This window comes from Nycticebus coucang, chromosome 1 (genome assembly GCF_027406575.1).
Source record: "Nycticebus coucang isolate mNycCou1 chromosome 1, mNycCou1.pri, whole genome shotgun sequence".
Taxonomy (NCBI): domain Eukaryota; kingdom Metazoa; phylum Chordata; class Mammalia; order Primates; family Lorisidae; genus Nycticebus; species Nycticebus coucang.
The window spans coordinates 117,172,549-117,187,764 of NC_069780.1; the positions used below are offsets into that span (position 1 = coordinate 117,172,549).

The 15,216-nt window shown below is 38.8% G+C and overlaps 1 protein-coding gene across 1 annotated transcript in view; it reads right to left on the reverse strand.

Moving 5' to 3' along the window:
• ADGRV1 (adhesion G protein-coupled receptor V1) overlaps positions 1 to 15,216 on the reverse strand; it is a 669,001-nt gene that overhangs the window by 326,670 nt on the left and 327,115 nt on the right. The window contains exons 80-83 of the mRNA XM_053586729.1: positions 11,131 to 11,380; positions 10,485 to 10,624; positions 8,859 to 9,019; positions 1,004 to 1,104 (exon numbers count right to left, since the gene is read on the reverse strand). Coding sequence (XP_053442704.1) covers positions 1,004 to 1,104; positions 8,859 to 9,019; positions 10,485 to 10,624; positions 11,131 to 11,380 — 652 coding nt within the window. The remainder of the gene's footprint in view (positions 1 to 1,003; positions 1,105 to 8,858; positions 9,020 to 10,484; positions 10,625 to 11,130; positions 11,381 to 15,216) is intronic.

A 15,216-nucleotide genomic window follows, 5' to 3' on the forward strand; every position in this document is an offset into this window, starting at 1 on the left:
GGCTATTTTTTGTTGCAGTTTGGCCAGGACAGAATTCGAACCTGCCACCCTCAGTATATGGGGCGGCCAGTGCCCTGCTCACTGAGTCACAGGCACCACCAGCAGTATTTTTTATTTTACAAAATAATATTAAAATTATTTCTCTCAATAAGAACATTATATTCTTATTATCTGAATCTATAGTTTCAGCCGTAATGTAAAAGTAATTGATTATGCTTTTTTGGCCCTCTGTCTAAATAAATGTCTATGCTCCTCTTACTTCTTATTAATGAATTGCACAAACTTTTACCCATTTGACTCTCAGCTCAGATACCACCTCCTCCATGAAGACTTCCTTGACCTTCACAGAGAAATGAATTAAGTCCTCATCTGTATTCATCTGTATCACAGTAGTTTATAAGCAGTCTGTTCACACATCACACTGGATTATAATTACTTCTATGCATTTTCTAGACTGTGAACACATTGTGGATATAAAATTCATTTAATTTCATCTTTCATCCGACTTCTGTGCCTTACACGGTACTTTAAACTGAAGGCTTTAAACTGCATGTGAATGAACTGAATGGTTTTCACACCCATTCCACCATAGACTATTGAATGGGTTTTCAAAAGAGAATGTTCTATCAAATTGCATGCCATTATATTAAATTAAATATCTTAAAATCCTCCATATAAATTTATAATATAGCATATTTTAAAGAGATTAAGTATTAATATACTTTAAATATACATGTAAATAAGTAATATGTTTAACATACATTAGTTGACAATAGGATGCTTCCTGTAAGAACATGTTTTCCTGCAAATGATATTAAGGTACTTTTTTGTAAAAACAAGTTCACAAAATATTCATTTCAGGCTTGATATCCTGATTTCCTCATACCACTCTCCTTCTCCCATCTTCCTGCACTGCAGTTAAGGTGAGGTTAAACTTCACTCAAGGATCAAAGAAGACATGCAAACATCTCATGATAAATCAGAAATGCCAGGCCTCTCCTACCTGTGTACCTAAGCTGGCCGCCATCATGTGAGTCAGAAGTTTAGCTGCAAACATGGAGCACCTGGCACAGAAGATATGGGACAGAACAGCCAAGCAAAGACCTGCAGGAATAAAAAGCCCACAGAAGGGTTTTATCATTCATGAAGAGCGAAAACTTCTGGGATAGCACACAAGGCCTGGGGCCTGTCTATGCACAATACTTCTAGAAAAGACTGCTTTGCAATTTTAATCTACTACATTTTGTATGACATATAAAATCTTCATTCACATTTATCAGTTTAGCCCAGATAACTTTAATTTTGAAATATCTATATGTGCACTTCTCTGCTAACAGGAAATCACAAATTGAACAGATTAATAATTTTATTGAGCAGATGGTTTGTCATGTTTACATCTGTAGGTTTACAGTTTGAAAAAAAGAAATCCATCTCCCATCTAATTTTTAAGAACAGGTGGGTAGACAAAATAGAGATACTTAGAGAAGTGAAAAGAATTTTTCAGGCATAAAATTGTGAATGGTATACCTCAAACTCCGGTTTGGTAATTACCCCCTTTTGTCTACTAGGAACAGTTATGTAACTACATCAGCGGTAGTTAGATCATTTACGCTACTGGGTGCCCAAACCAGGAACAAACGTGCTCTTTCCTTCCCAGTGACTTTCAACCTAAATATCTAAATTTCTAAATGGTGGAAGAAAATCATTCTTATTATCTTTAAGTCTACTTGACTCCACCTATTTAGCCAACTTCAAGAGGGTGGTTGGAACCTCAGCACTCATTTTTTATCTTGCAAATTTTCTTTTATGCTAGGTTTTAAAGACAGAGCATACACATATTTAAAAGTATTTTCTGCCTTTTACATTTTAAATGTGCTGTGTTTGACAATTGTGTTTGATTTGCTTTTTCATTAAGCCTTTTACTACCTCAGTAGGGTTATTTTGCCTGAGAATTCCTGAAACATAATGACAGGCCTGTGTCTCCTGCTTTTTGGCGTATTTGCACACACTACCTCATTTAATTATCTCAGTTACCTCTTGGACAAACAGGAGACACTGCACTCAATTAGCATTTTGTTTTCTTCTGAAGCTGTGGAACAAAGTCAGAGCACACCCCACATTGGCACAGATGGACTGGGCACTGGCAAAGTGCCACATGGGGTCTCCAGACTCATTTTCTGTTCAGAAATGACTCTCATGATTTTTTAGGGGGGAGCTTTTAATTACATTTTTACATTTTAATAAGGTAAACAAAGCTCCCCACAGGAAGGGAGGCTTCATATTAGTCAAGGCTTTCAGCTTAGACATTTGTCCAAGAAATCTGGAGCAATCTGTTTTTAGGCAGGCTGCGATGGAGTGTTCTAGAACAGGTGTGCAGGTCCTGGGGCTGCCTCCAAGATCCACCCACACAGGTACACAGTGTATCTTCAGAAACTGTAGAGCTGGGTCTATGTTGCACCTTGACTTAGGTAGTTGTAATGATACTGGAGCTGACGCCCAGAACTCAACTAATACGTACTTTGAATTCCCTGGGATGATGAAAGCCAGCTTAAGTTCAAAGCCTGGGTTGAATGTGTGAATGTGTGTGTACGTGCAATATACTAACTTTAAAGAAGGCCGTGGCATGTGTTTTTTCATTATAAGCCACATGAAGACAAATGTGCACTTTACTATAACTTTATTGTGGTAAATAACAACAATGTGAGGCCAGGGGATTAGTGAAGAACAAAGGAGAAACAGACAAGTCAACTGTTTTTTCTAGTTAACAAGAAGAGCTTATTTGTAACCTTTTCCCTTAGTGTGATGATGCCCCCATTTTACCCGTTTCAAATTTAGTATAGTTAAACTTCACTAGTTTAGAAATATTTCATTAAATATATTAACATTCACTTAAAATACCATGACACCTGGTGGCAGCCCAGGATTCAAAGTCAGTGGCACGAAAATCGCTAGATTCTATTAGTCTCTAAGCCTATCACCATAATGTATCATGGGTATCTAGATGTACTTTTTTATTTGGTGGAGAAGAATTTTGCTAACAACCTCAAGCAAGGTGAGTCTTAGCCTAGGGAAACTCCTGGTTTTTGGTCTGGATATTAAATACCCAAGATCTAAAGAAATAAATACTTCACTTACCAGGTTTCTAAAACATTGTAAACTAAATATTTATCTTTTATTTTCTTATCTGAAATTAAATAGCTATATTTAGCATATATGCTTTAAATCTACAAGTCAGTTTTTAAGAAGCAATTGTAGAAATTTTTTGGTTTTTGATCTAATACAAGGTGGGGAGAGGGGAGGAGCAGGGAGCGGATCACAGTGTAGGGCACACCTCTTGGGGGTAAGCTACAGGTACAAGAGGAACTCTACCTAACAAACACAACCAGTGTAACCTAAGTCTTTGTACCCTCAATGAATCACAAACAATAAAAAAAAAATATTTTTTTTGGTCTAAATTTCTTAATATAAATATACACAAAGCATAAACTGCTATAACCATAAAATGATCAAAAAATAAAGTAAGTATAACAATTCCTGGTATTACTTCAAGGTATACTCTAAATAGTGTTTTGAAACTTGACTTCTTGGTAACTATGTAGACAAAACAAGCAACTAATTAAATAATTTTCCTTTACCCTTTTTTTTCCTAGCATTACATAGATTACAGACCAAAGTTGGGAAAGATCATTTAATTAGTTCACTTATACAAATGAATTCTCTATATGATTCAAAGAGGAGGAAGATAAATAGCCCCCAATAAAATAGCATGATAATATTTGATTTAGATATGAAAAACTCTAAAGAACGGCTAAAGTCATTGCTGTAATCACACTTGACTAATGATTCCTTTTACAATATTTAAATGTTTGTATGCACATATATAAACATATATAATGTCTGAATATGAATACCCAGTAAACATCCGAATTACTGGGCTTCACTTAAGAATGCGATATAATTTCTAAATACCAGAGGTTAACCCCTTCAGAGGACAAGTGTTAGTACATTTCCCATGAAATTTTCTCTAACATACTTATAAATTGTGTATATGTATTTGCCTTCTCTGCAGACAAATCCAAATTATCATTATTTCACTATTCAATCAGCTGTTAGCTTTTCAGATCAGCTTTTTCCGATTTTCCCACTTAATGTCAGCTGTACTTGTCACTTTTCCTACTTCTTGCTCACATCTATTGGTTCCAGGTTCCCGCATCTCTCTCCTCGGCACAGGGCCTCTTGGCGACTACTACTAAGAAGCCACAGGCCAGCCCTGAAAAGATCCCTAGTAGGAACAAAAGGTAGCGTGAAGCCCCTTCGAGTGCATGAGTTCTGTGTGTTAGGGGAGAAGATGAATTCCAGAGGGATGTGCTTGCCGGGAGACTGGACCCAGGTGAACAGGTGCTACAGCTATTCAGTACAGTAGTTACTGGTCAGATGCGGCTATTTAAATTAAGTTTTCACTAATTAAAATGAAATGGAATTAAAACTTCCCCTTTTCAGTGTGTCAGCCATATTTCAAGGGCTCGAGAACCACCTGCAGCTAGCGGCTATCATATGGGACCGTGAAAAGCGTTTCCATTACCCCAGAAAGCTCCATTGGAGAGTGCTGTGTAAACTAGTTTGAGTGAAAGCAAGAGAGTGTACCATATTTCAGAAGAATTTTCATGAAAAATGACTAAAATGATATGGTTTGACACTTGACAGTGTGAGTTTGATGCACAGCCAAAAAAGACATCTTATTATTGAAGAATCTCAGATCAACATTGTATACTCATTTATTTATTCATGTAACAGTTTTAATAGATACTAAAACTATTACATGTCAGGGACTGTTTTGGGCAACATTCAAAAAGATAAACACTCACTGCTCTCCCCATATTTGTCTCAGTTTCTAGCTGGATCCTCTCGCACACAGAGACAGGTTTATGAAAAGTTCTGGTCAAAAGACATGAGGAGAGACCAACACTCTGGGTGGCTTTTAGGAAAGATCTCATTGCTCTTAAAACTGGACCCAAATAAGTGCCCTTCCCTTGGCAAGTCCGGACATCGTTAGTGCTCCGCTTTGAGCTGCTGCAGCCAGTGCAGGGCCATGTATGCACAAAACTGGGGGGAACAAGCTTTGAGGATAAAGATGAGAAGAAGCTGAGTGCTGGCCGACACCATAAAGGGGCTGAATTAAAAAGCCTAAAAACTAAATCTACTTGTTTAAGGTATCTTGGAGTTACCTTCTGTTACTTGCAGCCAATTTCATCCTAAGTAATACCCTTGCATGTAACATGCCTAAAGACATCCGACATCTTTATCAAGTCAGAAGTAAAACTAAACTCTGACTCCACTGTTATCCGCAGTTACCCCTTCACCCATTCTTTGTTAAGTTTTAAACATTTTTTCCTGTTCTTCTCATCAATAACTATCATTCGATAATCAGGATGAAGCTTTGCTATACACAGCTCAATAGTCACAATGGCTGTCTTGAGACAACAATTACAGGGAATATGAACTTGATGTTTTTGGAAGAACTTGACACAAAATTTTATAAAATATCTTTTATTTTTAATAGTAATTTTGAAATGAATGGGTAGCATCTGGCAAAGTTATTGGTTTTTTTGAAAACTATCAGAATCTCAGCTTGTAAAACACAAAAGGCACAACCTGATATTCTTGGCAGTTTAATAAACACTGAACAAAAAATAATCATGCTTCAAAGAACTCTAGATTGTATTAATTTACTTTCACCTGTCAGCATTAGGATTTAGCAATTTATAAACAATTATTTGCTAGCACTTATTTTTAAATTGACAATGTGTTGGCATTTATCTACTAAGCAGTCTATAAAAAATAAATAAAACTAATAGCCATTTAAAGGAAAACTTTGATTTGGATAACAGGTTAAAGGATTTCCTGACCATGAGTAAATAAAAAAGAAGTGAAACAAATGTGAGTTCTGCAACCCAGCTCTAACCCCAGCTTAAACTCACTTAGACAGAGGAGACTCACAAGTGCATCAGACATAATCTAGTCATTCATTGATGCTGAAACTGAAATGGAATATGACTGTCACAGGGTCTCATTACCTAATCACAGTCATAACACAGAGTCCCATTAAGTAATCTTAATTACTTAAGTAATCTTAATTACAGGGGTCACAGGGTCTGCACCCATGGCTCAGTGAGTAAGGCACCAGCCACATACACGGAGGTAGGCAGGTTTGAGCCAGGACCTGCTGGACAACAATGACAACTGCAATAAAAAAATAGCCGGGTGTTGTGGCGGGCACCTATAGTTCCAGCTGCTTGGGAGGCTGAGGCAAGAGAATCACTTAAGCCCAAGAATTTGAGGCTGCTGTGAGCTATGATGCCACTGCACTCTACCAAGGGCAACATAGTGAGACTCTGTCTCAGAAAAAAAAAGATTACTTAATGAGTATTCAGAATCAAACTTGGGATAAATGCAAACCAATAGTTTGTTAATAATCCACTCCAAGGCTTGTGTTTTGAATCATTATCCTATACCAATATCAAAAAAGTTATGGGAAAGTGCAGTAGGCTTCTTTGTCACCCTCCAAATACTCATGTGTACTTCAAATCATGCTGAAAGTCCTTTATAATTACACTACAAAATTATGGCATTATCCCCTGAAGTCATTTTAAGTTATATTTCTCCCAAGTAATCTTTCCAATAAATTCTATTATGCCATACTTTAATGCACACAGTAATGTTTTCCTGGCCCCCTCTTTCTATTTTCAAAACTCAAGGAATGCCCTTAGTAATTTTATAGCATATTGGTAAACCTGTTTACAATTTTAAGCCACAGGAATAAACACTCTTCTTTGATCTTTTTCAGCTGAGAATTAGCAAACTTTTCTGGCCTCTATACCTATTTCATACACTTTGATAATTTTGGTTGTTCTGCTCTGGTATCGTAAACAGAACTGCAAACTACAAAATTGATAGAGATATACTCTTCTAAAAAAATTAAATTCCTGTCTCACTGTGTATTACCATATTTCATGAAAAGAACTAGTCACCTGCTCTCAAATTCAGAGGGATAAGCTGTGTGACCTATCTAAATTATAGCATATGTATAAAAGATATGCAAAATTCTCTTTCTGTTTCCTGGGGTTCCATCAGAGAGAGAGGCATTCATCCATCTGTGAGGGGCGAGCTGAGTCTGAGGAACAAAGACAGGATTTAATGTCTCCTTATCCACAGAATGTGCATTTACATAACAGATGACATGGGCAGAGTGGGAAATAAACACCTCAGTAATTTCAAATATGACTCAGAGTCAAAAGTAATACAGATACTAACATTTAGGTGTCAATTCTCAAATACATGAGCAAATCTAAGTAGCCTTTTCTAGAGTAAGTTACAGAAAGGATACATGCGTATTTCTTAATGATTCTCCCATGAAACAACTTACAGTCCTGTTAGTTATTTATAAAATAAGGATAACATTCTCTCTTTAGTTCTTAAAACTCTTTGTTTTCATGTTCAGTATTTAGAACAAGCAAGGAATTTCTTTTTTTTTTTTTTTTTGTGGGTTTTAGCAACATTTGAATCTATGGAAACCTGCAAAATGACATCTCAATTTTATTTTAATGTTGTATCTTTTGGCTTTATTTCATCATTCTATGAAATTTCTTTGCTTTTCAAATATATTAGCATTGAAGTAAAACAGGATACCTCATCTGATTTTGAACTTAAAATACTCTATTAAGAAATATCATCCTTTATGAAAAATATTATTAGGAATAAGTAATTATTAACTTCTGCTTCTGAATCTAAGTTAGGTTCAGAATTAAGATATATTAATGAAAATTTATAAATATATAAAATGAAGTTATATAGGAAAGATTTTAGCAACTAGAACAAAGAACAGTAATTAGTTTCTTCTATCTCCAGAAAAACTTCCTAATAGATAGGGGGACTGTCTGCATACCAAATAGAAAAGACGTGCATTCAATGATAATCCCGTTTACACAAAAAACATCCTATTACAGTAGAATATTAAAAATTTCTGAGTTAGTATATCTACTACCTTGTTAGTATATTGTTAGATATACAGTTAATAATCATATACTATGGATGGGAAAAATGAGTTATAAAAGAAACTAAGTTATTTGATCCAGGTCTCACAACTAGCTAATGGCAGAACCAGGATTTAAACTCAGTAGTCTGGACCATTACCCTGTACAAAGTTCTCTGCATGATGCCTCATTCAGGAAACAGATATGGCTGCAGAAGGTGAATCAGGGCACAGAATGGGTAGACATAAGGATAGAAATACAGATTAAGGAATTCTCAGATACCCAACCGTAAGATGAATACAGAAAATGAGAATAATTCTATAGTTGTAGGTAAATGGTTTGACAGGCATTAACACTGTACAATATAAGTTCCTATTATTGCCCCAAATGGGACCTACATGTGGAATGTGACAGATGACTTCTTTTTTAACCCAGTGTTTGGCTTATTTAAAACTCCTACATTATAGAAAGTACAAGGGTCTCTGTAGGCATTATCTCACACAGTCTTTCTAGCTGCAGCACCTGCCCTGGAAACCACAGCCCTGGACACTATGGCCTTTCCTCTCCTGTGTGGCTCTGTCCCACGCTGTGTACAGCACATGCCTCATGGGCTGGAACTACATCTTATTCTTTACTGCATCCTCCATACAGACGTGCCCCCACTGATATCTGTTATGTGCATTAATGGATCAGAGAACAAGAAAGTTTATTTTCTCCTAGGACTTGTGAATGTCACAGCATGTCTACATCTAGCACATACAATAGGACCATGGAAACTTTCATTCTCATAAATTTTAAAATTATTGACTCAAAAATACTGTCACTGACCTGAGATACATATAAATCCAGAAGAGAAAAAAGCTTCATTGTATGAAGACAAGCTGTCGGTCTCGGCATAGACAGCGTACACGGATAAGTGTGAGCAGGCACATTCCACGTAGTCTGAAGCGTCCTCAACCACTTTGCAAAACTGACTGTCAGACAACCAGCTAGGACAAAAACACGATAGTCACTATTCCTTTCATCCATACTTAAGGTACGGCTTTTAAAGACAAAAATGACTTGCTGAACTTAAGTGTTCTTTACTTGAAACTTAAGCAAACCAGATTTTCAAGAAGAAATACAGAAGGGAACATCTTGTCCAGGACAAGATATAACACCAGCCCTGACAAAGCATTCTGGAAACTGGTCCTCCCAACACAGCAGTGCCTAATGTCCCTACCTAAACTGAACTAAACACACCCTAGGTTTTTAAGGAAGGGCACTTCCTCTACCATTCAGAACTCCCAAAAGATCAACAAAACTGTGGTTTCATGGTGTTCACTTTGCAATTTTTCCCCCAGGTCCTTGTGTTTTGAACCGTATAAATTACTTGTTTGTTTTTCTAAGATTCCTTTGTCATCTTTTTCCTACTTTGGAGTCACTTATATTATGTATATGTTTTCCCAGTTTCTTTCAAGTATTTCTATCTATAAAGTCTGGCTAATTTAGCAGCAAAATTTTGTCACGATTTTAGCAAACCCAGCGTCACAGGCCAAGCCTTCTGGGCAGTCCTCAGGGATGGCTGGATGTGTGTCTTCCCATTCAGGGCCTCTTGATTTCTTTACTTTTCTAAGGACATAAAACTTCCTAACCCACAGTGCAGATTCAAGCTGGAAACAATGATTATTAATGACACATTGAGGATTATAGACACCTACACATTAGATTTTAGATCTGTCATCAGGCATTAGGGATCTCAATAGAATTTATTTTTCTACAAAGAAACAAACTAATCAGAATTTCAGTGTTCTGAACAACAGTTGGTTACCCAATTAAGCTATGAGACCTATTTCATATTTTAGTTTGTGTGAATGAAATTCAGTCAATAAATGCAATTGAATGACCAACACAGACACTAGACTCTCCCAGCCAGCACAGTCTGTCCCTGAGGCTCCACCTGACAGCCACTGTTCTGAAACTTAGGTCTTAGGCCGAGGAGACTCTGAAGAAAAAAATAACTCTTTTCTTCCCATTCCTGTGCAGGGCTTTAACCTGAAAATGTAATCCATGCCATTTATGAACCAGCATTAAAAATCCTATTGCTCCCTTTAGCCACAGAGCATCAGCTCTGAAACCACAAGCCCAGGCGGGGTGGGAGGGACAAAAAGAAGAAACTTCCTTTCCTACCCAACAGATGGACTGATAGATGAGCTCAGGAAGGTTATCTGCATTGTGCAGAACACAGGGATGAAAGAATCAGTAACGAAGATGTAAGTAATGTGCTCCACACATAATGAAATTGTTGGCTGCATTTGCCATCAGAGAAAGGCTGGGCCACTCCCTGAGCTGCTTCACCTCATTCATTGCAGAGGTCTCACCTGAGGCCGCCATCTGTGCTCGGTATAAAACACTAGGCTCAGTGGGCCTGGAATGGGGAAGGACCAAATTCTGATTTTAAAAATTAGTAAGTACCTTGCAGCAGCCTGATTCCAAAGGAGACACAAAGCCGTCTGAGGAACAATTCTAGACTCCGTAGCGTAGATCCTGTAGAGGACCTCATTGTTGTTAGTCAGGAGTTGTGGACTCTGACCTTTCACACTCAAAGACAATACCTGTAAGGTCAAAAGGAATAGAAAACTTAAAGACATTTTCCAATTAGTGTAACGACCAAGTCTCCCATTCTGAGCTCCACTTTGTGTTTGTGGTGACTATAGCCCCCACTGTCAGCGTCAGCTTACTCAGGAACGCAGGGTGCCTGCTTGGCTTTCCTATGCACTTCATCCCACGAGTCTTCAGCTGACAATTCACTTTGACTCTGGCTGACTTCCTCAGGAGTTAATTATACAATAAGGTATTACATTAGTGAAAGCTATGCTTTTTTACTTTCTCCACTTTTAGATACGTTTTACTCAATAGAACACGAAGGAAATATTTCCAACTGCTTTTGAAACTAAATATTCCACAAATAGTTCATAAAGATGGGACACATTTCATAATAGTTCACCATGTGTAGCACTTACAAAAAAATCTGTTCAAGCAAAATGCATTGTTTCTCCTAAAAAAAAAAAAACAAAAAACCTCAGATTCCAAACACAGAACTTTTTAAATGATAGATTACCTTATTTTTCAGTGCATGAAGATTGTTTCCAGTTATAAACCACTGCTGGCTGCTATACTCTGTGAACTGGACTAATTTACATGTACTTTTCTCAGCCATTATTACTGCATCCGGGACATCCAATAATCTCTCTGGAATTCGAATATAATCTCCTTCCTTTCCTTCAAATTTGTGCCCATTGATTTGCTGAGGATACCAGTGAAGAGCCAGTATTGACAAGTATGGGCAGCTGTCAAGGATGGTTTTGCTTCTACAACAGAAAAGCAAAGGGCCCGCTAAAATGGCAGACCACACGCTTGCCATTTGCACACACTTAACCGGTGTATTTGTTTCAATGGGACTGGGACTTTATTCTTCAAGTACAGCAATGACTCTACCAACCCAGAAGCAGTAAATAAAATGTGCCTTCACTTCCTTTATGGTTAACTGTCATGATTTTTTTTTTTTTTACATAACTTTCTGTATCTTCTTGCGTGATCCTCCTTGAAGGATCACGCAAGTGACGTGGGTTTTTGAAAGCTGTCGTACAGATACCAACATACACTCTTCTATAAAGGGTATAAAATGCACTTTTCTGTGTTAATCACATCAGTGTTGGAGAAGAAGATTGAGGAAAGGGTGTCCTTGTTGACCTGAAATGTTCTGTTTTACTTACGAATATCATAAACCTATGCATCTAGAACCACATTTTCATCCAGAGTTCACCTCACACCTTTCTAACCCATCGGAGTATTGTTAAATATAACCATTTACCCAGTAAGAAAACATGCTCTGGCTAGTGAACTTCATTCATTTAACAATTTTTTAAAGCTCCCGTAGGCAGAATAAGGTCCTGTAATCAGTAAAATTGCTTCTAAGCCTCGGGGTGTGGTGAAATCACTTGGAAGTTTGTTTTAAAGTAAAGACTTCTAGCTTACACCCCAGACTTACTAAATCAGATTCCTTACCCAGGGAGAGGGTTGGAAGTTCTAGGAATTTATATTTGTAACCAGTCCCCCAGAGAATCTGATACAACCTTTTCACGAGCCCAACATGTCCATGAAATGGAGCGCTAACAATGAGGTGACACACACATAAACTGGCTCTGAAACCTGCCCGGAAAAATGTAGAGAATATTATGGTATCAGGATAAGATTTATGCACTAAATGTTAAATGTTTATGGGTCATGATAGATAAAGAGTATGTATAATTAGATCACGAATCTAAAAGATGCCTTGTCAAGACCGTCTGACCTCGGAAATGGAGTAGAGAACTTTAATTTGAGAAAGTAAAAGAAAGAGTGAAAGAAAAGGCCAACTTTTTCCTTTAGCTAAAATAAAAAAAAAAAAACTTCCATAATTTTAACTACCACACTTGAATTGGCGCCGTCAAAGATCTATCTTTAATCTACCCACTCCCCCAGGTTCTACGTCCTGGTGTCCAACTTTCCTATCCAATGGCTTCAATTTGTATTGGCCCCACACATCTCTGCCACGGCTTGTCAAAAACTTGTGTTTTAATCTCTCCCCTAGGCTCTAACATCTTCACTCCCAACTCTCAGACTGAACACTGCCACCGCAGACCCCCTGGTGAGACACAATGTGCTGAAACTAGTGACCCTCAGCCACAAGGCTCCACACTCCTTTCTGTTCTGCCACCTAGAATCTACTGAGATCCAGTCCATCAGCACCACACCAGACTCGGCAGTCTTGGTGAGCTGAGGCCAATACAACAAGCGTGGTGACTCTACCTAGCCTTGACACCCATGTGCCAAGTTCCTGGTCCTTCTTTCCTGCTGATAACCACACTCTTCCTGTCACCTTAACCTCCTCTATTCATATCCTCTGAATGAATTCACCTGGATCAATCCCACAGTCTGCTTCACATCTAGGCTGAAGCGACGGGGGAGAAAACCCCCCACATTAACACGCAGGTTGGTGCCACTTCAAATCCATAGTGACTAACCTCAGACTCTCAGTGACACCTGGCATTGTTTTTAGTAAAACTTGAGAAGGTTTTGTTTATGATAGTATCCAGTAGGGCTTCCATTCCTTTGGGAAAATCTTCTTCACCTTAGAATCCTTATTATTTGTATGTTTGAATGCTTCATGGAGTCTCATAGTTCTTTAAGTGCCAGTTCTGCTTTCTGTCTCTTCTCTAGCTCTTTATCTACCTGGGTTAACTCGAAAACTTTGTCCTCTAGCTCTGAGGTTCTTTCTTCTCCATGATCTAACCTATTTTTAATACTTTCCACTGCATCTTTACATTCCCTGATTGTCTCCTTCATTTCCTTAAGCTCCGCCATATCCTTTCTATATTCTACGTATCTCTCATCCATCTTTAGGTTCTGTCTTTCCATTTTCTCATCCAGTCCTTTTATTGTCTTTATCATCCATATTTTAAATTCCCTTTCAGTCAAGTCCATTAATTCTTTATAAGTGGAGTCTTCTGCAGTAGCTGCCCATGGTCCCTTGGAGGAGTTTCTCTGTTTTGGTTTTTCATGTTGCCTGAATTTTTCTGTTGGTTCTTCCTCATGTGTCTTTCTTCTTCTTCACCTCCTTGTCCTCCTTTTTCCTTCTCACTGCCTCCTTTGTTTCACACAGTAGTCCTTGCTCTTGATGACAGTATGTTGCAATATGTTGTAGGACACCAAGTGGCAAGGTGGGTTTTTTAGGAGACAACACAACCAGGACCTCTGTGGTCCTTATTCCTAACTTAGTTGCCTTCAGTGACCACCTGATTGTTTCCTCAGCATTCAGACCCTGCCAAGTTGGGATCTTAAAGCCCACAAGAATCCTTCAGGGCAGGTCTCACAGTGCCCCCTGACTACAGTTCCCATGGGGTGCAGAGTCCTTCAGTGTGTCCCAGGAGTGGAGTTCTGATCTCAGCAGGAGGGATTAAGAGCTGTAGGCTCCTGCTAAGACCCCCGTGCTTTAGGCCACTGCTAAGACCTTCTCACGACCTTCCCACAGTGGCAGCCCACTGGCCTACGAGACCTTCTCAGTATTGCTGCCACACCAGCCACCAAACCTATGGCAAGTCCCCTCAAACTGGCATTCAGATCTGGTTGATGTATGCTGTGCAAGTCTGCTCACTTTTCCAAGCTTTACATTCAATGAGCAGATTTTCCCAAGAATTGAAAATTCCAGAAAGGCTTCCTCCCATCCCACACCTCTGTGGGAAGCCAGCCAATACCACCCAGTCACAATCACTTGCCCAATTCATCAGATTTCCACTGCTCCAGATCATACGCTGGCTGTATCCAGCTCACCAACTCTTCGCTGTGCTCCCTGAGCCATGACTCTGGGTAACGCCCATGTGCCAAGTATGGCTGGGTTCTCTCTTTTTCTCCAGTCATTCTAGGAGTGCTTAGCTTAACAATTCTTCTGGTCTTCTATCCTGCTCCACTGCCCCACCCCTGAACTTCAAGTGTCTTGTGACTAGAGAACTAACATTTCAAGTTTTACAAAGCTAACCGGTTTTTTATAACCTGTCACAGTTCATAAACAGCCCCATAGATAGATGAGTTGATTAATTATGCAAAAGGCAGTGCAAGATAGTGGACGGTAAAGACATTTAGCTCAGCTCTCCTGGAACAAAAGATTTTTTTTTTTATTTGTTTGTTCGTTTTATTTCAGTGTGCCTCGTGTCCTGCTAAAACCTCAGGTTGGCTATTTTCCCTAACTTCAATTTTTACATTCAACAAGAGCAAAGAGGAGCGGGGGATGATAGCCAACTGAAGCCAGCTTTCAACAGAAGCTCCTGTCCAGAGGGAGAGATAACGGCCAGAAAGAAACCAACAAAGCTGATGGGTGGGAGCTGAGCTTGAGAAGAGATAGATAATTGCACATCTTCTCTGCAAGGCAAGCTGCAACTCCAAGGAAACAAATTTCAGGTACAGAACCCACCCCAAAGAGGACGCACGTCTGTCCCCTCCCCCAAGAGGAGGGGACGGCTTGCTTGCTGTGAGATCTCTACTAGTGAGCAGTGAACTGGGGTCCTCTTCTATCACCCTACGGGAGTGAGTTGCTAGAAGTTGGGGCTCCTTCTCCAGATAGTCCCTGCTGTGAGATTGGGCATTCCTTGTCTGGCATGAAGGTTGAACA